Source organism: Convolutriloba macropyga, chromosome 15 (genome assembly GCF_964194025.1).
Source record: "Convolutriloba macropyga chromosome 15, txConMacr16.3, whole genome shotgun sequence".
Lineage (NCBI taxonomy): Eukaryota > Metazoa > Xenacoelomorpha > Acoela > Convolutidae > Convolutriloba > Convolutriloba macropyga.
Genome location: NC_134482.1, coordinates 32,644,035 through 32,669,914, shown reverse-complemented (window position 1 = coordinate 32,669,914; position 25,880 = coordinate 32,644,035). Strand labels below are relative to the sequence as shown.

The following is a 25,880-nucleotide window of genomic DNA, read 5'->3' as shown; positions in this document are numbered from 1 at the left end:
CTTATTATCAAACCCTAGAGGAGGTTCCTTGGCTCTTGAGGCTGGAGAAATCTAAAAAATGACAAAAATTTTCAAAAAACTTGAAAAATGCGGTAACTTATTATCAAACCCTTAAGGACGTTTTCTGGCCCTGCGTCTGCAAAGTAAATGTAAAAAATTGAAAAAAATTCGCACGTTTTGCCAAAAAAATGCTTAAATTCGTGATGTTAAAATGTTGAAACCATTCCATTACCACTAGAAACTAATGCAGTAACCTATTATAAAAACCGAGAGAAACTTTCTTGACACCTAGGTCTGAATGAACTCAAAAATGACAAAAATTTTCAAAAAAGCTTGAAAAGAATTGTGAAAATCGCCCTTCACATCATAAGTATAAGTCTCCAAAACATTTTGAGCTTAAACAGAGCTGAAAGGCTCTAAGATCACTTAATGCCCGCTGGGCGCTACCTGTTTATCCCGTTTTTGAGGACGAAAAGTCAAAAGCGTCAGACGAAAAATCTGTCGAGCCAAAAATAGCATTAAAAAAAGACCGACAGGTCTAATAAAATTGCTACAAACTTCGTTTGAGAGCAATTAAAAACCATGAAGTGTTCAAATTGCGTATTTAATTTGATAAAGTATTCGATGCTGTGTTGATTTCGGGGGTAGAAAAAGATCCCCTTCACCTGCCCACCTATAATATGCTGTGTTTACAATGTTCAGAATTTCGACTGATTCTTATAATCAAATGGTTTACCTCTCGCGATTCGGGAGTGCTTGAAAGAGTACAACATGCATTTTGAAAGCTGAAGAGAGAAATCACCAGAAGATTAATTTATTCACAAAATTACCTTTATGTTTTGACTCTAACTTTATACTAAATGTTTAGAAAACATAGCCGGCAGATTGCCGGAATAGCTGCGAAAGAATAGACCTGCGTGCCGTATAATAGAGATAGAAACAGATTCAGATCCAAATTGAAAAAAAATCGACGCCGCTCAAAAAACTAGGTAAAAAAACATTATTCAGCGATAAATTATTAAAGCTTGTTAAAATTCATTCCGCAGAAGCCTCTTATTAGGGACCTTTACTGCACAAATGAGTTCCTTTGACCTTAAACAAATTCAAATTCACACCATAAGTATAAGTCTCCAAACCAGTTTGAGCTGAAACAGAGCTGAAAGGCTCTAAGAGCACTTAATGCCCCTTGGCGCTGCCTGTTTATCCCGTTCTTGAGGACGAAGTCAAATGGGTCAGATGAAAACTCGGCCAAGCGAAAAATCGCACAAAAAAAACCGACAGGACTAATATAATTGCTACAAACTTTGTTTGAGAGCAATTAACAAGATCAACGGGACCCAAATTGCTTCGTTTGAGAGCTCTTAAACGTAGTGTTCATTGCCATTTAAAGTGACTTCAGTAGGAATGTAGATAAACTATAGTGTGATTTGTTTGAGACTACAACCACGGGAGAGCAACGTGGGTGTCCCAATCAGCTGTGGATTTGGTGTCTAAGGACTTGGACCACGAGAGATACACAGAGTGCATTGAGAGAATGGAAGGTGGCAAATGGTCTTACTCTAGAAGGAAGAGAAAGCCATTACTCCGCATTCCATAGAGAACTAGCGCCGCCCAATCACAAACGTCACCCTCACTGTTTCTTCTATTTTTCAAACATTATAATTTGAAAATAGATTATCCTTCACGAGCTCAAGCTTCAACAACTTTTATCTTTACCACCCGCGCCCTGTTTAGAGAGCATGAACTTTCCATAGCGGGCATAGTGTAACAGAGTATGAAACCTGCCTCATAATTAGATGATTCCGAATAACATTGAGCTGTGCAATTAACCTTTTAAAAACAGTCAACCTATGTAACCCACTCAAAAAACTAGTTAACACAGTATTCAAAGTGTTACATATACTGTTGAAAAAAAAAATTGTACAACGATTCCCATCTCAAAATAAGAGGTATATACTGACTTTTGTTGCTGTTGCTTCTGCCTCTCCACCATAGACGCTACTTTGTTTCTAAGCTGTTCGATCGCTCCCTCGTAATGGTCAATCATGGCCAAAATCCTGCAAAATTATTCTTATTATGCCACAAAACAGTGAAAAATTTAATGTCCTAGTTTCGATTGTCAAGGCATGGATTCTAGCTATTATCATCAACAGAGTTTTCGCAAAATATGTGTCCATATTCCAATTAAGTTTAACTACTATTTGAAGAAAAACTAGTTTAGAAAAAAACTACTTTAAGATGCCAAATGCATCAAAGAAGATCGTTCCGGCATAAATGCGTAAAAACTGAGTCAGAGAGTTATTGTGAGATTAATTGAATGCAAAGACTCATTCGCAAACATTACACAACACAAACTTAAAACCAAGTGTATACAATGCATCAAAAACTGTCTTTATGCCTTTATGTATTTCCCTGTCTGTCTTTATGGCAAAAACTCTTTCTTTATATGCTTTTCTCGTCCTCGTGCGCAGTGAATAGATTCCTATTCCTAATTTTTAATAAGGGAGGCACAAAAACACCCCTAAAATTGGAAACTGTCTCGCAAGAGAATATTTGCAGCAAAACTCCAAAGTAAACTTAATGATGAGTACACTAACTTCTTGTCAGAAACTTTCTCGCCTGTTCCGCATTGAGACTTGACTTGAAGAAACACTTGTTCATTGTCCGACCTCCGCTTTTCCTCCTGAAGTAGAAGAAACGGAGATAATCCTTTCAAATGTCTTGTAGCGTATAGCCTAAGTTATGGGTTAATATAACAGGTCAGTTAAGGTTAAGAAAACGGAGACTTAAACATAACCGACTAACGTCGGGCGAATTTCTCTCAAACGACCGGCGAGCGGTTGGCTTCCTCAGTAGCCAGCCACGTTTTAGTGATGCTAGCTTTAGCTTGATTCGACTCTGTCACTTCCAATTTTCTAGCCTTGTTAGTAAAAAAAATCAAATAAAAAACTGATATTTTAAAAATTTGCAAAATATTGGAAAATTTAAAAGACAAGCTTCCAGATTTTTAAGTGAAAATTTTCAAAACTAATTTTTGTCTCTGGAATTATGTTAAGTGACCCATCTGCAAGAATTCAAAAGCTTCGTTGGCCAGTAATAATCGTTAAACTCAGAAAAGGACAAAACGATTCAAAAATTTCGAAAACATTTGAAAATTTTAACAAAATCTTTCTAAAATTCACGATATTGAAATCTTCAACGCCATTTCATTGTCTGAAGAGTCTATCCAGCATCCCTATTTCAAGCTTTAAATAGTTTCACTGGCTCATAAAGATCCATAAACTTGAAACATGATAATATTTTTCCGAACATTTGAAAAAAATTAAAAAGTTTCTTAAGCTGGAGTATTTAAAGTATTGATAACCATTCCATTAACTCTAGAAACTACGCAGCAATTTATCATCAAACCTGGGAGGAGGTCCCTAGGACCCTGATGGCGGAAAAAAGGATAAAAAATTCAAACAGATTCAAAAAACTTGCAATTCATAAAAATTGCAATATTTTTTTTAAAATTGCTGATATTTAAATCTTGAAAAACATTCCTTCACATCTAGAAGCTATGCAGTAACCTATAATCAAACCCTAGAGGATGTTATGTGGCTCTTGAGGCTAGAGAAACCTTAAATGACAAAACTCCAAATGACTAAAAAATGACAAAACTCCAAAAAAAACTTGCCTATCGGAGATTTTCAATTTGCAAGTTTTGTAAAAATGCTATAAAAATAATGCTAAAACTTTCCTAGCGTTGAAATCTTGAAAGGCATTCCATTACATTTAGAAACTATACAGTAACCTATTTACAAAGCTTAGAGGAGGTTCCTTGAACATTTCCAAAAAAACTTAAAATTGCGGCAATTTGTGATATTAAAAATTGTTCACGACTATTCCATGGTGAATAAAAATTTTTCAGTAACTTATCAAATTATTAAGAAGTTTTCTGGCCTTTGGGTCTAGAAAAACTAGAATAGTGACAATAGAAAAAAAATTTGTCAAAAAAAAGCTAAAATTCGTGATGTTAAAATCTTGAAAAACATTCCATTACATCTAAAATTATACAGTAACTTATTATCAAACCCTAGAGGAGGTTCCTTGGCTCTTGAGGCTGGAGAAATCTAAAAAATGACAAAAATTTTCAAAAAACTTGAAAAATGCGGTAACTTATTATCAAACCCTTAAGGACGTTTTCTGGCCCTGCGTCTGCAAAGTAAATGTAAAAAATTGAAAAAAATTCGCACGTTTTGCCAAAAAAATGCTTTAATTCGTGATGTTAAAATGTTGAAACCATTCCATTACCACTAGAAACTAATGCAGTAACCTATTATAAAAACCGAGAGAAACTTTCTTGACACCTAGGTCTGAATGAACTCAAAAATGACAAAAATTTTCAAAAAAGCTTGAAAAGAATTGTGAAAATCGCCCTTCACATCATAAGTATAAGTCTCCAAAACATTTTGAGCTTAAACAGAGCTGAAAGGCTCTAAGATCACTTAATGCCCGCTGGGCGCTACCTGTTTATCCCGTTTTTGAGGACGAAAAGTCAAAAGCGTCAGACGAAAAATCTGTCGAGCCAAAAATAGCATTAAAAAAAGACCGACAGGTCTAATAAAATTGCTACAAACTTCGTTTGAGAGCAATTAAAAACCATGAAGTGTTCAAATTGCGTATTTAATTTGATAAAGTATTCGATGCTGTGTTGATTTCGGGGGTAGAAAAAGATCCCCTTCACCTGCCCACCTATAATATGCTGTGTTTACAATGTTCAGAATTTCGACTGATTCTTATAATCAAATGGTTTACCTCTCGCGATTCGGGAGTGCTTGAAAGAGTACAACATGCATTTTGAAAGCTGAAGAGAGAAATCACCAGAAGATTAATTTATTCACAAAATTACCTTTATGTTTTGACTCTAACTTTATACTAAATGTTTAGAAAACATAGCCGGCAGATTGCCGGAATAGCTGCGAAAGAATAGACCTGCGTGCCGTATAATAGAGATAGAAACAGATTCAGATCCAAATTGAAAAAAAATCGACGCCGCTCAAAAAACTAGGTAAAAAAACATTATTCAGCGATAAATTATTAAAGCTTGTTAAAATTCATTCCGCAGAAGCCTCTTATTAGGGACCTTTACTGCACAAATGAGTTCCTTTGACCTTAAACAAATTCAAATTAAACTTAAGTTTTAAAGTGCAAAAGTCATTTTATTGAGTGAGGTAAGTCACGTATGATCAAAATTTAATCACGCAAATAACCTAAGAACTTTTGCAAAAGCGAGTGAGAAATGACGTCACGCGCGCAAATGCCGTTAGTGAGAGGAAGAAGTCATTCAGAAAATTTGACTTTTTCAGCTTTGCTGTGTGAACAAATGTAAAACGAAAAAAAGGCGTCAGACGACGAAACAAAAAAACATAGCAGGACAAGTCCTGACGTACAATTCAAAGAATTTTCATTGACTAAACAGAAAAACTAGACCTAGAATGGACTATGAAAGAATTGAGAAAACCATTTTTAAAAAAATCAGAACAAAAAAATAAGAAATAAACAGAAAATCAATGTCAAAATGCCGCATGTGAACAAAAAACCACTAGCGAGAAATGAAAATTTAATTCAAACAAAAAAACTAGGCCTAGAATGAGCTGTGAATTGATTGGGAAAACCATTTAGAAAAAAATTCTATCCAAAAAATCGAAAAAAACAGTAAAAATCAGAGTGAAATTGCCGCATGTGAACAAAAAACCACTACTGAGAAACCGAATTTTTGTTCAAACACCGTCTTCTCACTCTACTTTAAAATTAGAGCGAAAAAAATTCACGCTGCAAAACCACTCGCTTTTTCGCTCCATTTCCTGTTTCGGCGTGACCAAAATCACTACTCCAATTTGACTTCAAAAATCATGAAAATGTGTGAACAGACCTTAAAAAAAAGACAGCGCCCCAATACAATTCAAATTCTTTGAATTGTAAAAAACCAAGAGCACCGCAATATAGCTTCGCAGCTATAATAAATGATATTTCAACCGGCTGACTTTCGGGTTGCCGAACGAGGAACATCCCGCGAAATGCAAAAAAAATACCAGTCAAGTTCAGCAAAGACTTATCAATAGAAGAACTCATTTTCGTTCTCCAGCAGTAAACCGTCTGAAATTTGGCCTCTATCACCCTTAATCGCACGTGCTATTTTTACCCATAGTAACGTTCTCTATGCAACCCAAAACCTATTATTGGGTTGGGAGAAATAGAAGATTCTCAAATTCATAGGAGTCTGGGATCTATTCTGTTTGCTTCCCCCCCCCCCCAACTTAGTGGGCTTTTACGCCCCCCCCCAGGCGCACGTGCTATTTTTTTCATAGTAACGTGCTATATAACATAGACTTTGTAACGGGGGACCTAAAACACTGGTTGGTGTGGTGGAGGGGGGGGGGGCAAAACAGAATAGATCCGGAGTGGTACCTTTTTCATGGCAGTTGAAATCTGTTTGTGTGCTCTGTCCACCTCCACTCTCAGATGTTTGTTCATGGTCTCTAACTTGTGACTTTTGTTCCTTAGCTCGTGGTGTTCTTCCCTCAGAGTGTACAACTTGTCACTAAGTCCCTGCATGTCTCCCACTCGAGAGTCTTCCACCTCCTAATCACAAATGAACACTATGCTATGTTTTTCAAACAACCATTCAAAACCTCTTTTCTGCCACAATTTTTTCATTTTTGGGTCGGTAATTGGTGGGCTCACCGTTCCGTGCCCACTAAGCGGGGGGGGGGCTATAATAGCAAAGACCACTATGCTGGGGGGGGGGGGCTGTAATACTGTCCACGAAATGTCTTTCACGAAAGTAATATTCATTATAGTACCTTTTTAAGGCATCGTTTCTATATAAAACATAGCCTGCAGATTGCCGGAATAGCTGCGAAAGAATAGACCTGCGTGCCATATAATACAGATAGAAACAGATACAGATCTAAATTGGAAAAAAATCGACGCCGCTCAAAAAACTAGGCTAAAAAACATTTAGCGATAAATCAATAAAGGTTGTTAAAATTCATTCCATAGAAGCCTCTTATTAGGGACCTTTACTGCACATATGAGTTCCTTTGACCTTAAACAAATTCAAATTAAACTTAAGTTATAAAGTGCAAAAGTCATTTTATTGAGTGAGGTAAGTCACGTATCATCAAAATCTAATCACGCAAATAACCTAAAAACTTTCGCTAAAGCGAGTGAGAAATGACGTCACGCGCGCAAATGCCGTTAGTGAGAGGAAGAAGTCATTCAGAAAATTTGACTTTTTCAGCTTTGCTGTGTGAACAAATGTAAAACGAAAAAAAAGGCGTCAGACGACGAAACAAAAAAACATAGCAGGACAAGTCCTGACGTACAATTCAAAGAATTTTCATTGACTAAACAGAAAAACTAGACCTAGAGTGGACTATGAAAGAATTGAGAAAACCATTTTTAAAAAAATCAGAACAAAAAAATAAGAAAAACAGAAAATCAATGTCAAAATGCCGCATGTGAACAAAAAACCACTAGCGAGAAATGAAAATTTAATTCAAACAAAAAAACTAGGCCTAGAATGAGCTGTGAATTGATTGGGAAAACCATTTAGAAAAAAATCCTATCCAAAAAATCGAAAAAAACAGTAAAAATCAGAGTGAAATTGCCGCATGTGAACAAAAAACCACTACTGAGAAACCGAATTTTTGTTCAAACACCGTCTTCTCACTCTACTTTAAAATTAGAGCGAAAAAAATTCACGCTGCAAAACCACTCGCTTTTTCGCTCCATTTCCTGTTTCGGCGTGACCAAAATCACTACTCCAATTTGACTTCAAAAATCATGAAAAAGTGTGAACAGATCTTAAAAAAAAAGACAGCGCCCCAATACAATTCAAATTCTTTGAATTGTAAAAAATCAAGAGCACCGCAATATAGCTTCGCTCAGCTTACAGCTTCGCAGCTATAATAAATGATATTTCAACCGGCTGACTTTCGGGTTGCCGAACGAGGAACGTCCCGCGAAATGCAAAAAAAATACCAGTCAAGTTCAGCAAAGACTTATCAATAGAAGAATTCATTTTCGTTCTCCAGCAGTAAGTCGTCTGAAATTTGGCCTCTATCACCCTTACTCGCACGTGCTATTTTTACCCATAGTAACGTTCTCTATGCAACCCAAAACCTATTATTGGGTTGGGAGAAATAGAAGATTCTCAAATTCATAGGAGTCTGGGATCTATTCTGTTTGCTTCCCCCCCCCCAACTTAGTGGGCTTTTACGCCCCCCCCAGGCGCACGTGCTATTTTTTTCATAGTAACGTGCTATATAACATAGACTTTGTAACGGGGGACCTAAAACACTGGTTGGTGTGGTGGAGGGGGGGGGGCAAAACAGAATAGATCCGGAGTGGTACCTTTTTCATGGCAGTTGAAATCTGTTTGTGTGCTCTGTCCACCTCCACTCTCAGATGTTTGTTCATGGTCTCTAACTTGTGACTTTTGTTCCTTAGCTCGTGGTGTTCTTCCCTCAGAGTGTACAACTTGTCACTAAGTCCCTGCATGTCTCCCACTCGAGAGTCTTCCACCTCCTAATCACAAATGAACACTATGCTATGTTTTTCAAACAACCATTCAAAACCTCTTTTCTGCCACAATTTTTTCATTTTTGGGTCGGTAATTGGTGGGCTCACCGTTCCGTGCCCACTAAGCGGGGGGGGCTATAATAGCAAAGACCACTATGCTGGGGGGGGGGGCTGTAATACTGTCCACGAAATGTCTTTCACGAAAGTAATATTCATTATAGTACCTTTTTAAGGCATCGTTTCTATATAAAACATAGCCTGCAGATTGCCGGAATAGCTGCGAAAGAATAGACCTGCGTGCCATATAATACAGATAGAAACAGATACAGATCTAAATTGGAAAAAAATCGACGCCGCTCAAAAAACTAGGCTAAAAAACATTTAGCGATAAATCAATAAAGGTTGTTAAAATTCATTCCATAGAAGCCTCTTATTAGGGACCTTTACTGCACATATGAGTTCCTTTGACCTTAAACAAATTCAAATTAAACTTAAGTTATAAAGTGCAAATGTCACTTTATTGAGTGAGGTAAGTCACGTATCATCAAAATCTAATCACGCAAATAACCTAAAAACTTTTGCTAAAGCGAGTGAGAAATGACGTCACGCGCGCAAATGCCGTTAGTGAGAGGAAGAAGTCATTCAGAAAATTTGACTTTTTCAGCGTTGCTGTGTGAAAAAATGTAAAACGAAAAAGAGCGTCAGACGACGAAACAAAAAAAAAAACATAGCAGGACAAGTCCTGACGTACAATTCAAAGAATTTTCATTGACTAAACAGAAAAACTAGACCTAGAATGGACTATGAATGAATTGAGAAAACCATTTTAAAAGAATCAGATCAAAATAAGAAAAAAAAACAAAAAAACAATGTAAAAATGCCGCATGTGAACAAAAAAACCACTAGCGACAAATGAGAATTCAATACAAACAAAAAAAACTAGGCCTAGAATGAGCTGTGAATGGATTAGGAAAACCATTTAGAAAATAATCCAATCCAAAAAATCGAAAAAAACAGTAAAAATCAGAGTGAAATTGCCGCATGTGAACAAAAAAACCACTACCGAGAACCGAAGTTTTGTTCAAACAACATTTTTTCACTCCACTTTAAAATTAGAGCGAAAAAAATTCACGCCGCAAAACCACTCGCTTTTTCGCTCCACTTCCTGTTTCGGCGTGACCAAAATCACTACTCCAATTTGACTTCAAAAATCATGAAAATGTGTGAACAGATCTTAAAAAACAAGCCGGAAGAATTCCGGAAACGACTCGAAGTGAAAATCTATTTAACGCCATCCAACTACTCATCAAACAAAACGTGCCTTCACTAATTAATGATTATCTTGAAACAAAACCAAAAAACTGGAAAAACTTGCCAAAAAACTGCTTTTAAAAGCCGCACGTGAACAAAAAATTTTGCTCACTTAGAAAAAATTTTTTCACACATCAATTTTTTGCTCTCTCAAAAACAGCGGTATGAACAAAAACCACTCTCTTTTCGCTCCGCTCTTCATTTTTATTCAGCACCAAAATCACTCCAAATTTTTTCACGCGTCTCATTTCCCGCTTCAAAAATCACTCCAAAAATTGATTTAAAAAAAAGACTTCTCCAATACTCCTCTTCGAGTCGTAAAAAGACAGCGCCCCAATACAATTCAAATTCTTTGAATTGTAAAAAACCAAGAGCACCGCAATATATCTACGCTCAGCTTACAGCTTCGCAGCTATAAAAAGATTCTTTATATTGTGGTCCACCCTGGTTGTAGCATTATTAGCGATACCTTAATTTTGTTCTTCTGCCGAGTGAGCATAGCCTCCATGTCTTTGATTGTCTTCTGGCTTCTTAGACTCACTTCCTTCTGCTTCGTCAATTCCTCTCTAAATACAGCAAATGTCAGAGGAAACGCAAACAAAGTATTATTAATTGCAATATCAAGAATATGAAACCGAGTCACAAACCGAAGGGTGACATCTTTAAACATAAGAAACAAGACGGCATCTGATCTTAACTAAACGTTCGTCACTGTTCACTAAAGTCTTGCTTGTTTTCTTTCAAGAAATTTAGGTTTGGACCCTATTGAGGCAATTGTATCGGTAATGGTAAGATTGACACAACGATTTGATGCATTTTTTTTTTAAATTTTCTAATTAGTCAATTTTTGAAATTTCATGAGCATAATCGGCCTATTCGCGTTTCAAAATCTTGCAGATATGTTATATGTTACTAGCTCAGCTAGATTGAATAAACACAATTTCGGTTGTGAAAATATTTAAAACCAAATTTGGTAGCAAATACAAAGTAATTTTTCTAATTTTATAATATTTCTGACAGATTAGCACTTTAAGGAACGTCAAAAGCTGTAGTTAAAGGTTTTCATTCAGCAGCCTCATTGAAATCTTGTTCTAAGTAATTTATACGTTTTGCCCTTTTCACTCTTTTTTGTAAGAGCATTTTTAAAGAAAAAGGAAATCATAATAACGTTGAGGTGAACCGAAGAAGAGAAAGTTCTCGTTCGAAACAATCTTTGTTTTCACAATCACACAATCAATAAAATATTATATTTATCAAGTAACAGAAACGCCTAGTGACAGGAAAAGATCAGTTCGAAGAGCAATTTCAAAATAGATAATTGAATAATTTTTTTATGATTTTCAAAAAAAATTATGAACATTTTATATTAAATTTTTCTACCTGGCATTCCATAAACTCTCTAATTCTCAAACTCTTCCGTATTTCATTATACAGTGGTAGATTAATTCGAACGATCTGCTCTGACAAAATTAAGAAGACAAATAATAAAAGAAATTAGCTGGCAGATTGCCAGAAAATAGCCGCAATAGCTTCGTAGATCTGCAGTCTAAAAAAACAGTAAAAAAGACAGACCAAAAAAACCGTCTTTCCATTGAAAACTGATATGTTATATTTTGATTAAAAATCTGTATAAGTTTTTGCTGCCTCTATTAGCTGCTCTCAAATAACCTTCAGTTAGAGTGACACACACCCATTTGACCTTATCTCTTTGAATTAAAGTAAAAGTCAATTTCAAAGTGAGGAAGTCATTTTTGAGAGTGAGGTAAGTCACGTGTGACCAAAAATTTAATCACGCGAATGAACAAAAAACTCGCTCCACTAAAAGCGAAAAATGACGTCACACACGCACTTCAGTTGAAATTGCATGAACGAATGAACAAAAAGCAGATTTGAAGTGGTTGTGACGTCATATGGTCGTAACAAAAATCGTGACGACGAAATAAAAAAAACCAAGAGAAGGCCAACAATAGCCCCAGCTATCGCTGTGCGGCTATTAATAAGAAAATATTTCCCACTTTACTTTTCAACAATGAATTTGGTTGAATTCATGTTTATTTCATGGAACCGTTTTTCTTAAGTCACCGGTGTTTTAAAAATACTGAATTGTTTAGTTCTAATGTAATAAAAAGAATTCAATTCAGTTCTAATTTCCATTTCTTGCAAAAACAACTCTAGAATTTAGAAAAAAAAACAAATTTTTCTAATTTCAGTTTTACATTTTCAAAGTTGATTTTTTCTATTTTGAGAGATCTAAATAGCCCGAAGTTTTCGATTTTCCAAAAGATCTTTTTGATACAGAGAAAACATGGTTCACATAGTTTCAACCAAAATAAAACCAATTATTTTTGAAAATTGCCTGTCCAATAGTTTAAATTGTTGATCTTTTTGGCTTGAAAGTGTAAAGAATTACTGGTGGCAAATCTCCATTTTACTTGTTTTTATCTCAAAATTCAACGCGATTTTTAATACGATGCGTAAACAAAAAGTGAAAAACTGACTGAAGAAAAAAGGCCAGCCTCGCATACATTCCCCATTTTGAAAAAATGTTGGAAAAACATTGCATTTAACAAACAAATTCCGTTAGCAAACGCACTCTCAGACTCAAAATACGGTAATCACTGGTTGCATGAAACTTGGGCAGAACGAGGGAGTCTTCGATGATCTTTTTTGGTAAAATACGATTGATTTGTCAAAGCGACCCTGAAAGAATCATTTAACAGAACTCGACGGTCTCTTGATTCGTATCCTGTAAAAAGCCAATTAAGCCACTCTTTATTCAGGCTTTTTGCAGACCGCTGGATCCAAGCCGCTATAAATGGACTCTCGTTTTACTTTGTTACCAAAGTCAACTATACGTAGAATTGCATCTGGCCGAACATTTGTAAATGTAACTAATATCCAGAAAAACTGATCATAGACCGTAAAAGAAGGACCCAGAAGCCTTGAACTCTAAAGAAACCTTCTATCCCTAAAGACTTGACTACTCATTCTACTATCAATAATCGTCGTTAGACTACGAGTTTATGCCTCCCCTTTTTCTACGCCAACCTCGCTATATGATGAGAGGGCCAGAGAAGAGGCTAATCGGCAATAGGAGCAAGTTACGCAACGAAAATTGATTAAAAACATTACAAGATTGTTATCGCCATCCCAAAAATATACAACATCTTAGGTTGGTCTCCGTCTTTGATAACTTCTCGATGGCGTTAATATCCGGGCTATGCAATCCATTAAATTAATCACGATGACTTGATGAACAACGGTATACGTAGAAAGCATAGATGACAAGGTCATATGGATACATTTAGATATTGAAAAGAGACCTAGATAAACAAGTGATTGCTTTCTATTATCAAAACGGTGCTAATCTCAATGACACGACGATTGACGCCTTACAATGTGCTTGAGGTCTAGCTAACTTGATTGCAGAGTTGCTGTTCAGGAGGTCCTGAATAATGGCCTGTCTTCTGTCATTGTCTTTAATCAGCTGAGTGATGATATTTTTAACTGTGAAACCACCTCCACTTGCAGGCAAACATGCCATCTCTAAACAACAAGACTAGTTCGATTGCTGTCAGTTGGGTAGAGAAATTAGGTTAAAAAAAGCAGAACGGTTTTGAAGCGGAGTTTGACCTTTTCTCCATTAAATAGTTCGGTCTTTCCAATTAAAGCCCCCCCCCCCCCGCCGCAGCTTAATGGTCAGATAACCTATAGCCCCTCCCCATCATGGTAATTATACCATAAAGGGGGGCTATAATTTATTGGGGGGCGCTATAATGGGAAAGAACAAAATAGTTTTGTATTTTGCTATATCGTATTAGTTCAGAATGAGAGAAGGATGAAGGATGAGATAGATACACCTTTTGGATTGAGTCTCTGCAATCCGTGACATTGCAGAAGCTGATTCACGTCATCCCAGAACGACTCATCCATGTTGTTACCCTTACTGCCACTGTCTACAGTCGAAGCGCCCTGAAAAAAAATTCTGAAAAAATTCGAAGCGCCTTGACTCAACTTTACGTTCACTCAAATTTTCACTACTCATGTTTTAAGCGCGCAAAAACAGACAGAAAAAAAGGCAGCTCAAACTCAAAAATTGGAAAAATCCGGCATTATTTTCCACGAAGTATGATTTTGAACTTAGTGTCAACATATTAGAGTCAGCTAGCCAGAATATTAATGATACTTAATTGCATAATAATCCATGGCGTCACTAATGGGGGATTAAGAAGACAAATATGAGATTTGCACATAGCCATATCATGGCTCCTAAGAAAATTACCCTCTTGAATTGGGTCTTAAGGTTTATTAAATTTTTAAGGTTTATTAATTAAAGTTTATCTAAAATAAATCTAGCAACAAAGTTTTAAGCAACCTGCAGAATTTTGTCAAGAAGTACGAACTCAAAATAGTGCAAAGGGGTTTTATTACGTTTAGTTTTTCACAAAGAAAACTGACCTAAAATGAGAAAATGTGACGGGCATATAAGCATCCATCCCATTTATCTAAATCACTTAGTTATCTTTCACGTATTTGAATTAACATATTAATGTTAACATCAGTATTAATCCTTTGTATTTGATGACAGCTATTTACGATATATTCAGTACTGGACAAGCCTAAATGCAAGTCTTTTGATAATCAGTACTGGGCAAGTCTAACAAGTTTTGGTCAAAACAAGTTAAGGCCAACTTTTCAAAAATTTGTGCGAAAATTTTGAATTCCAGAAAATAGGGCACCATGCCACGATTTTTGCATTAATTTTTGGCCTGTTTCCCAAGTTGCTTAAAATGAAGCCAGGTAAAGACCAAACAGTAAATTCAGCTCCCCGAGGTCTATTTGGTCCAGATTCTACCAATTTGAGAGTACTTCAGATGTTTCTGCACCCTTTTTCGGCCGTTTTAGCTGTTTTGACAAATTTTCTAAATTTTAAGTTCTTGAAATGCCATTAACTACACGGGTCAAAATCGTAAGGCAAAAACGAGTCAAGACTTGGATTTAGACTTCCCAAGTCTCTGCCAAGACTTGCACAAGACCGACAAGTCTAAAATGTGAGATCATAGCTCTGAATCAGTACTGATACCTAGACTTGCCATAAGACTTTCCCAGCACTGATTTTGACTAGGGCCTCCATTTGCCCTAAAAACTTTTCTTGCTCAGTGTATCAGCCTGGTTCACGACTTATCACACGCCAGAAGTATTATTCATCTTGAATCTTCATGTATTTGTTTACTTGATTGAAAACACGGTCTCGGGTCTTAAAAACTAAAATTCGAGGTCCAGAACAACATTCCAGCGAGATAAAAGATACCCGATTTTATTTTCTCTTAACACAGAATTTTATTTAAACAGCAACTGTAGAACAAATGAATTTTGACTTGATTCAAATGATTTTTCAGCATCCTTACATAAGCATTATACACTTCCTGGATCTCTATTACTTGACAAAAGCTCATATCTGGGGACACCATCATCTTGAGTGCCAGCAGAGATTGACAATCGACAGTCCTCGTTTTCAAAAATAAGTTAAGAACAGCCGGCAGATTGCCGAAAATAGCCGCGATAGACGCCTGTGGCCTTACAGGGAATTAAAACAACTAAAGAAATAAGATACACAGATTGACCATCAGCCCTTTGACCAGAGACTAATAATCAAGAATTAGGGCATATACGTTTGGCACTACTTAGATGCACACTATTGATCTTTAACTAAAAAATGCTCATGAAAATTAAAGTTGATTAAGTGAGCTGAGGTCATTTTTTAGTGAGAAAAGTCATGCAATTGACCTAAAAGCAGAAAAAATGACGTCTCACACACACGCAAAGGGTCAAGTCACAGAAATTGAAGAAGTCAATGGTCGCAAAAATCATTGATGGAGACGACAAATTAAAAAAATAAGACAAGTCCTGACGTACAATTCAAAGAATTTTCATTGACTAAACAGAAAACTAGACCTAGAACGGACTATGAATGGATTGGGATAATCATTTAGAAAAAAAACTCGTTCCAAAAAATCGAAAAAACAGTAAAAATCAAAGTGAAATTGCCGCATATGAACAAAAAACCACTAGCGAGAAAGTGATTTTTTGGTCAAAGACCGTTTTCTCACTCTTATTTTAAATTTAGAGCAAAAACATTTCACGTCGCAAAACCAGTCGCTTTTTCGCTCCGCTTCCTTTTTCGGCGTTCCCAAAATCACTACTCCAATTTGACTTCAAAAATCAAAAATCATGAAAATTTGTGAACAGATTTTAAAAAGACAGCGCCCCAATACAATTCAATTTCTTCGAATTGTAAAAAACATGGCAGGACAAGTCCTGACATACAATTCAAAGAATTTTTATTGACTGAACAAAAAAATAGACCTAGAACGGACTATGACCTAGAACGGCCAAAAAATCAGAATAAAACCGCAGCTGGCAGATTGCCGAAAAATAGCCTCCGTTGATTCCCATAACCACAATTCGGATCGCAAGAAGAAAAAAATAACGAAAAAAGATTTTTAGAAGAAAACTAATTTAAAGTGGGAACTATTTTGATGTCATTTTGTTGTTGAAGATAGTGAGATGATACACGAGCTAGTATAGTGAGGCAATCCTGTTTTATAGTGAGACGATACAGGAGCTAGCATCCATACCAAAAATCATTAGAGATGAAAACTAAGACTTATAACAACAAAGTTCGAGTAACGGGCATCTTAAACTGGGCTTTATGGGTTTATCCCGCTTCTCTCTCCGATTTCCTTTTGAAACTGACTCTGTTCCTTTTGCATTGCTTTGATGCGCAACTGTTGTCTAAAAGCACTTTGAGAAGAATGAGCGAAGAGTGAAACTAGCCTAGAGAAGTCAGAAAGATTTCACGCAAAATGTTGAACAAGCAATGCACTAAGGTTAAGAAAACTTTAGTACGACGAAGTAAAAAAATAGGAGCACTATAATAGCCGCCTGAGAAGCTGAGGCGGCTATAAAAAATAGAAAATCTATGTCAAAGTAGCGCATGTGAACAACAACCACTAGCACGAAAGGGAAATTTGTTTCAAACAAAAACCTAGGCGCAGAAAACAACTATGGATGGGGAAAACCATTGAGAAAATCCGACCCGAAAATTCAAAAAAAGTAAAGAGCAAAGTGACATTGCCACATGTGAACAAAAAACCACTAGCGAGAAACCGAACTTTTGTTCAAACACAGTTTCCTCACTCTACTTTAGAAATCGAGTGAAAAAAAAAATTCACGCCACAAACCACTCACTTTTTTGCTCCACTTCCTCTTTTGGCATGACCAAAATCACTACTCCAATTGGACTTCAAAAATCATGAAAATGTGTCAACAGATCTTAAAGACAGCGCCCCAATACAATTCAAACTCTTTCAATTGTAAAAGAAACACGATGTCCCCAATAATAGCCGCTTTCGCTTCGCGGCGATTAAAAAGATGTTGCGCCGGCTGTTACAAAGTATAAATTTGCAGAGGAGATGGATATGAATCAAGCATGGACTGCAGAGATCACTTCACAAGTAACCCCTACCCCCAAAAGTAAAAAAATATCAAGTTAGGACCAACACTACTTTTACGGCATACAGAAACTGCAATCCATTCTACTGTTACCATTGTACAAACTGAGCAGTTTGTTCGCTAAAGATGATGACAAAAAATCTGGAGCAGGAAAAAATTGATTGGTTTTAGTAAAGTTCCAGTGCGACTATCAGTTTTATAGGATCTTCTGTTCATTTCTCTCCTAATTTTGTTGAATCATGACAACTTCTATGAGGCAACGATTAAGTTTACCCGAAATTTAGGGCAACTTGTTGCTACAATCAGAGCAGTTTACATTCATTTGGCTATCGTGCAAAGGGGTTAGATTTATTTCGTATAGTTTATCACAAAGAAAACTGACCTAAAATGAGAAAATGTGACGGGCATATAAGCATGCATCCCATTTATCTAAATCACTTAGTTATCTTTCACGTATTTGAATTAACATATTGATGTTAACATCAGTATTATTCTTTTGCATTCTGATGACAGCAATTTACGATATAGTCAGCCACTACACACCAAAGTGATACCGAACTCCATACCAATAATCATTAGAGATGATAACTAAGACATAACAACAAAGTTCGAGTAACGGGCATCTTAAACTGGGCTTTATGGGGTTTATCCTGCTTTTCTTTCTGATTTCCTTTTGAAACTGACTCTGTTCCTTTTGCATTGCTTTGATGCGCAAATGCTGTCTAAAAGCACTTTGAGCAGAATGAGCGAAGAGTGAAATGAGCCTAGGGAAGTCAGAAAGATTTCACGCAAAATGTTGAACAAGCAATGCACTAAGGTAAGGAAACAAACTTTAGTACGACGAAGTAAAAAAAGGAGCACAAGAATAGCCGCCTGAGAAGCTGAGGCGGCTATAAAAAATAGAAAATCCATGTCAAAGTAGCGCATGTTAACAACAACCACTAGCACGAAAGGGAAATTTGTTTCTAAGAACTAGGCGCAGAATAGATCAATGGATTGGGAAAACCTTTAGAAATCTGATCCAAAAATTCAAAAAACAGTAAAGATCAAAGTGACATCGCCGCATGTGAACAAAGAAACACTAGCGAGAAACCGAACTTTTGTTTAAACACAGTTTCCCCACTCTACTTTTGAAATAGAGTGAAAAAAATTCACGCCACAAACCACTCACATTTTTGCTCCACTTCCTGTTTTGGCGTGACCAAAATCACTACTCCAATTTGACTTCAAAAATCATGAAAATGTGCGAACAGATCTTAAAGACAGCGCCCCAATATAATTCAAATTCTTTCAATTGTAAAAAAAAACACGATGTCCCCGATAATAGCCGCTATCGCTTGGCGGCGATTAAAAAGATGTTGCGCCGGCTGTAACAAAGCATAAATTCGCAGAGGAGATGGATATGAATAAACTGCCCATTTTTTACAATGATAACAGTAGAAACGATTGCAATTTCTGTATGCCCTAAAAGTGGTGTGGATCCTAACTTAGATTGATAATTTTTTACGTTTTTTTTGGGGGGGGGGGGTTACTTGTGAAGTGATCTCTGCAATCCATGCTTTATTCATATCCAAGTAACCCCCCCCCCCCCCAAAAAAAAACGTAAAAAATTATCAATCTAAGTTAGGATCCACACCACTTTTAGGGCATACAGAAATTGCAATCGTTTCTACTGTTATCATTGTAAAAAATGGGCAGTTTATTCGCTCAAGATGATGGCAAAAAACCTAGAGCAGGAAAATTTTGATTGGTTTTGGTAAAGTTCCGGTGCGACTATCAGTTTTATAGGATCTTCTGTTCATTTCTCTCCTAATTTTGTTGAAACTCGACAACTTTGAGGCAACGATTAAGTTTACCCGAATTTAGGGCAATTTCTTGCTACAATCGGAGCAGTTTGCATTTATTTGGCTATCGTGAAAAGGGGTTAGGTTTATTTCGTATAATTTTTTACAAAGAAAACTGACCTAAGATGAGAAAATGTGACGGACATATAAGCATGCATCCCATTTATCTAAATCACTTAGTTATCTTTCACGTATTTGAATGAACAAATTGATGTTAACATCAGTATTAATCCTTTGCAATTTGATGACAGCTATTTACGATATATTCAGCCACTACACACCAAAGTGATACCGAACTCCATACCAATAATCATTATAGATGATAACTAAGACTTATAACAACAAAGTTCGAGTAACGGGCATCTAAAATTGGGCTTTATGGGTTTATCCGGCTTCTCTTTCTGATTTCCTTTTGAAAATGACCCTGTTCCTTTTGCATTGCTTTGATGCGCAACTGCTGTCTAAAAGCACTTTGAGCAGAATGAGCGAAGAGTCAAACTAGCCTAGAGAAGTCAGAAAGATTTCACGCAAAATGTTAAACAAGCTATGCACTAAGCTAAAGAAAAAACTTTAGTACGACGAAGTAAAAAAAATAGGATCACTATAATAGCCACCTGGGAAGCTGAGGCGGCTATAAAAAATAGAAAATCCATGTCAAAGCAGCGCATGTGAACAACAACCACTAGCACGAAAGGGAAATTTGTTTCAAACAAAGAACTAGGCGCAGAATAGAACTATGGATTGGGAAAACCATTTAGAAAATCCGATCCAAAAAATCAAAAAACAGTAAAGATCAAAGTGACATTGCCGCATGTGAACAAAGAACCACTAGCGAGAAACCGAACTTTTGTTTAAACACGGTTTCCCCACTCTACTTTTGAAATAGAGTGAAAAAAATTAACGCCACAAACCACTCACTTTTTTGCTCCAATTCCTGTTTTGGCGTGACCAACATCACTACTCGAGTTTGACTTCAAAAATCATGAAAATGTGTGAACAGATCTTAAAGACAGCGCCCCAAAATAACTCAAATTCTTTCAATTGTAAAAAAAACACGATTTCCCCAATAATAGCCGCTATCGCTTCGCGGCGATTAAAAAGATGTTGCGCCGGCTGTAACAAAGCATAAATTCGCAGAGGAGATGGATATGAATCAAGCATGGATTGCAGAGATCACTTCACAAGTAACCCCCCCCCCCCCCCACCCAAAAAAAACGTAAAAAATTATCAATCTAAGTTAGGATCCGCGCCACTTTTACGGCATACAGAAATTGCAATGATTTCTACTGTTATCATTGTAAAAACTGAGCAGTTTATTCGCTCAAGATGATGGCAAAAAACCTGGAGCAGGAAAATTTTCATTGGTTTTGGCAAAGTCCCGGTGCGACTATCAGTTTTATAGGATCTTCTGTTCATTTCTCTCCTAATTTTGTTGAAACTCGACAACTTCGAGGCAACGATTAAGTTAACCCGAATTTTAGGGCAATTTCTTGCTACAATCGGAGCAGTTTGCATTTATTTGGCTATCGTGAAAAGGGGGTTAGGTTTACTTCGTATAATTTTTTACAAAGAAAACTGACCTAAAATGAGAAAATATGACGGGCATATAAGCATGCATCCCATTTATCTAAATCACGTTAGTTATCTTTCACGTATTTGAATTAACAAATTGATGTTAACATCAGTATTAATCCTTTGCAAATTGATGACAGCTATTTACGATATATTCAGCCACTACACACCAAAGTGATACCGAACTCCATACCAATAATCATTATAGATGATAACTAAGACTTATAACAACAAAGTTCGAGTAAAGGGCATCTTAAATTGGGCTTTAAGGGTTTATCCCGCTTCTCTTTCTGATTTTCTTTTAAAAATGACTCTGTTCCTTTTGCATTGCTTTGATGCGCAACTGCTGTCTAAAAGCACTTTGAGCAGAATGAGCGAAGAGTGAAACTAGCCTAGAGAAGTCAAAGATTTCAAGCAAAATGTAGAACAAGCTATGCACTAAGATAAGGAAAATTGTTAGAAGGACGAAGTAAAAAAAATAGGAGCACAAGAATAGCCGCCTGAGAATCTGAGGCGGCTATAAAAAATAGAAAATCCATGTCAAAGTAGCGCATGTGAACAACAACCACTAGCACGAAAGGGAAATTTGTTTCAAACAAAGAACTAGGCGCAGAATAGAACTATGGATTGGGAAAACCATTTAGAAAATCCGATCCAAAAAATCAAAAAACAGTAAAGATCAAAGTGACATTGCCGCATGTGAACAAAGAACCACTAGCGAGAAACCGAACTTTTGTTTAAACACGGTTTCCCCACTCTACTTTTGAAATAGAGTGAAAAAAATTCACGCCACAAACCACTCACTTTTTTGCTCCAATTCCTGTTTTGGCGTGACCAACATCACTACTCCAGTTTGACTTCAAAAATCATGAAAATGTGTGAACAGATCTTAAAGACAGCGCCCCAAAATAATTCAAATTCTTTCAATTGTAAAAAAAAACACGATTTCCCCAATAATAGCCGCTATCGCTTCGCGGGGATTAAAAAGATGTCGCGCCAGCTGTAACAAAGCATAAATTTGCAGAGGACATGGATATGAATCAAGCAAAGATTGCAGAGATCACTTCACAAGTAACCCCCCCACCCAAAAAAAACGTAAAAAACTATCAATCTAAGTTAGGATCCGCGCCACTTTTACGGCATACAGAAAATGCAATGGTTTCTACTGTTATCATTGTAAAAACTGAGCAGTTTATTCGCTCAAGATGATGGCAAAAAACCTGGAGCAGGAAAATTTTCATTGGTTTTGGCAAAGTCCCGGTGCGACTATCAGTTTTATAGGATCTTCTGTTCATTTCTCTCCTAATTTTGTTGAAACTCGACAACTTCGAGGCAACGATTAAGTTAACCCGAATTTTAGGGCAATTTCTTGCTACAATCGGAGCAGTTTGCATTTATTTGGCTATCGTGAAAAGGGGTTAGGTTTATTTCGTATAATTTTTTACAAAGAAAACTGACCTAAAATGAGAAAATATGACGGTCATATAAGCATGCATCCCATTTATCTAAATCACGTTAGTTATCTTTCACGTATTTGAATTAACAAATTGATGTTAACATCAGTATTAATCCTTTGCAATTTGATGACAGCTATTTACGATATATTCAGCCACTACACACCAAAGTGATACCGAACTCCATACCAATAATCATTATAGATGATAACTAAGACTTATAACAACAAAGTTCGAGTAACGGGCATCTTAAATTGGGCTTTATGGGTTTATCCCGCTTCTCTTTCTGATTTTCTTTTAAAAATGACTCTCTTCCTTTTGCATTGCTTTGATGCGCAACTGCTGTCTAAAAGCACTTTGAGCAGAATGAGCGAAGAGTGAAACTAGCCTAGAGAAGTCAAAGATTTCACGCGAAATGTTGAACAAGCTATGCACTAAGATCAGGAAAATTGTTAGTACCACGAAGTAAAAAAATAGGAGCACTAGAATAGCCGCCTGAGAATCTGAGGCGGCTATAAAAAATAGAAAATCCATGTCAAAGTAGCGCATGTGAACAACAACCACTAGCACAAAAGGGAAATTTGTTTCAAACAAAGAACTAGGCGCAGAATAGAACTATCGATTGGGAAAACCATTTAGAAAATCCGATCCAAAAAATCAAAAAACAGTAAAGATCAAAGTGGCATTGCCGCATGTGAACAAAGAACCACTAGCGAGAAACCGAACTTTTTGTTTAAACACGGTTTCCCCACTCTACTTTTGAAATAGAGTGAAAAAAATTCACACCACAAACCACTCACATTTTTGCTCCACTTCCTGTTTTGGCGTGACCAAAATCACTACTCCAATTTGACTTCAAAAATCATGAAAATGTGTGAACAGATCTTAAAGACAGCGCCCCAAAATAATTCAAATTCTTTCAATTGTAAAAAAAAACACGATGTCCCCAATAATAGCCGCTATTGCTTCGCGGCGATTAAAAAGATGTTGCGCCGGCTGTAACAAAGTATATATTCGCAGAGGAGATGGATATGAATGAAGCATGGAATGCAGAAATCACTTCACAAGTAACCCCCCCCCCCCCCAAACGTAAAAAATTATCAATCTAAGTTAGGATCCACACCACTTTTACGGCATACAGAAATTGCAATCGTTTCTACTGTTATCATTGTAAAAACTGAGCAGTTTATTCGCTCAAGATGATGGCAAAAAACCTAGAGCAGGAAAATTTTGATTGGTTTTGGTAATGTTCCGGTGCAACTATCAGTTTTATAGGATCTTCTGTTCATTTCTCTCCTAATTTTGTTGAAACTCGATAACTTCGAGGCAACGATTAAGTTTACCCGAATTTTAGGGCAACTTGTTGCTACAATCGGAGCAGTTTGCATTCATTTGGCTCGGAGTTTGCATCAAAGTTTTTTGATCATGCATATTTCTTCTCACAAGATGGCTTCCACATAAAAAGCGCCCCATAATCAGATATCGATTTTTAGCGAAGGTTTGTCTTGTTATTACCACATACATCAATCGAATGTCCTGTATCCATGAATTGTTATCAAGTCTAGAAGTCTAGTTAAAATCTCATTTTACCAGCTAAAGAAGTATCTAAAATACGTCAGTTTTTAAAAATTGATTGCATTGATAAAAGAACATTTTCTCCATTCTGCAAATCCACCAGGTCAAGGAGAAATTAATGCATTTTTCATTACTTACATTGAAAACTTTATCTATTGGTTTACACACTGTTTGGGCATAATTGTTGGAGTATTATATTTGAAGACACCTCAACGTGAGAGGTCTTAAAGCGAAATTCTATTAACATCGAATGAACGTACTCGCGTAGTAGTTGATTCAATCTTGGGTCCCTGCGCTACAACTGTCGTGTCATCTGGAAGACCATCTTCGTCGTTGCTGGGAATAACAGTCGAAGAAGGAGTCACAGTGTCAATGTCAATCACCTCTGGGGGAGTTGAGAGTCCCTCGTCATCGTGAACATTAAAAGAAACGTGGAGACCATTTGATGACGTCACTGGGGGACCTCGGGGTGATGGGTTGTCAGTGTTTGTGGCGTTGGGGTCAAACAAGGTCACTTGATCTGATATTACAGTGTCAGAGTCCATCTCTCAATTCTGGAAAACAAGGACATCTCAGTATCTTCAGGAGTTCTCAGCCGTTCAGAAAATCGGCGGCAAGCATAAAAGGGCAGCTGATTTTCACTTCGAGTCAAACTGGTGTTCAAAAAAACTGGGATATATTTCGCGCTATGCCTGGTTTAACGTTCTGAGAACCACCGCCGATCCAGCATTTGGTCCTGTTTCATCCAGAAAACGTTTGAACCTCCCATGTTTAGTGCAATTCAGATTTTTTTCAGCATCAAAAGTAAAGATTGAACAGATGAACTTTTAGGAAAAGCGATGATCGAGATTGGTCTCAATTAATAAGCTTTTCTAGCTACTAAAATTAGGCCATTCCCAAATGTCCACAACAGTTCAAGAAATTGTAATCTAAATCAATAGTACATTTGGAAGCTTGAAACAATTGCCTCGAAAAAATGGCAAAAAATGAGCGAATTTAACCCGAAATGTCCTCAGTTGGCACCAAACCTTTGCTCACTTTAAACCTCACTAAAGACCAAAAGCATTGATTGATTGCATTGAATAAACAGACACAGAAGGTTTATTGTTAAATATTACTGAAGAAACATCAATAAATTGAACAGAAATAGAAACAAAAACATTGAGGAAGTTTTGCACAAATCATAAACTTTTTTGTGAGTACATTGAAGCAATCGTGGGATCGGAGAAAAAATATAAGTAAAATACCATATATGCATTTTAGTTATCCTGACACCACAAAAAGGGTGAAAGAACTACACTCGACTTTGTTTTATTCGATCAATATAATCAATACGGAAAGTTTTAGGTGATATTATAAGAAAGCTCATGCAGCTTTGAAAATTTCGACAAGCAACTTTTCTGTTTTTTCGCGGAGTTATTTTAGTCCAAACATTCTGATTATTCTCGAAGTAATTACGCTAGCATTGTGAACTATGACTAAATATTCTTTTTAATCGTCTCGATAATCAATAGCTTTTGTACTCTCTAAAAAAACATTTTAACAATTTGTGCAACCTCTACCAGAATTGGCGCTTAAGAAGCCGAACTTCTGAAACTTTGCTTCTAGTTGTAAAATCTGATTTGCAAAATTCAGCTCAAATATTTTAAATTTTAAAAAGGAACCAAACAAAACACTAACTGCTCACGTTTTTCTATAACATAACCGACAAACGTCGGGCGAATTGCTCTCAAACGACCCGAGAGCAGTTGGCTTCGTCAGTAGCTAGCCAAGGTTAATTGAGGCTTTAGCTTGATTCGACTCTGCAAATTTTACTTTTCTAGCCTTGTTAGAAAGTAAACAAAAAAACTGATATTTAAAAAAATTTGCAAAAAACTCCATTTAAAAAAAGCTTCCAAATTTCACAGTGAAAATGTTCAAAGATATTTTTTGTTTCCGGTGTTATGTCAAATTACCACTCTGTAAGACTTGAAAAGCTTCGTTGGCCAGTAATGATCGATAAACTCAGAAAATGACATTATCAAAAATTTTGAAAACAATC

General features: G+C 36.5%; 1 protein-coding gene across 1 annotated transcript; it reads right to left on the bottom strand.

The window, feature by feature from the left end:
* Positions 1–1,680: 1,680 nt before the first annotated feature.
* LOC142354721 (uncharacterized) lies at positions 1,681–24,419 on the bottom strand. Its single transcript, XM_075407096.1, has 8 exons — positions 24,100–24,419; positions 13,740–13,851; positions 13,299–13,425; positions 10,349–10,445; positions 8,401–8,574; positions 6,451–6,624; positions 2,598–2,683; positions 1,681–2,057 (listed from the first exon to the last, which is right to left on the bottom strand). The coding sequence occupies exons 1-8, from the start codon at positions 24,382–24,384 to the stop codon at positions 1,886–1,888; spliced, it is 1,227 nt and encodes a 408-aa protein (XP_075263211.1). The 5' UTR covers positions 24,385–24,419; the 3' UTR covers positions 1,681–1,885.
* Between the last annotated feature and the right edge of the window lie 1,461 nt (positions 24,420–25,880).

Bases quoted from the DNA above. Each gene is read 5' to 3' on its own strand.
- LOC142354721 (XM_075407096.1), bottom strand. From the start codon at position 24,384: ATGGACTCTGACACTGTAATATCAGATCAAGTGACCTTGTTTGACCCC. The intron at 13,426-13,739 runs GTGTATCTATCT...CTTGTTGTTTAG, and splicing joins GCAGAGACTCAATCCAAAAG to AGATGGCATGTTTGCCTGCA. The intron at 8,575-10,348 runs GTATCGCTAATA...ATTTGTGATTAG, and splicing joins GGCAGAAGAACAAAATTAAG to GAGGTGGAAGACTCTCGAGT.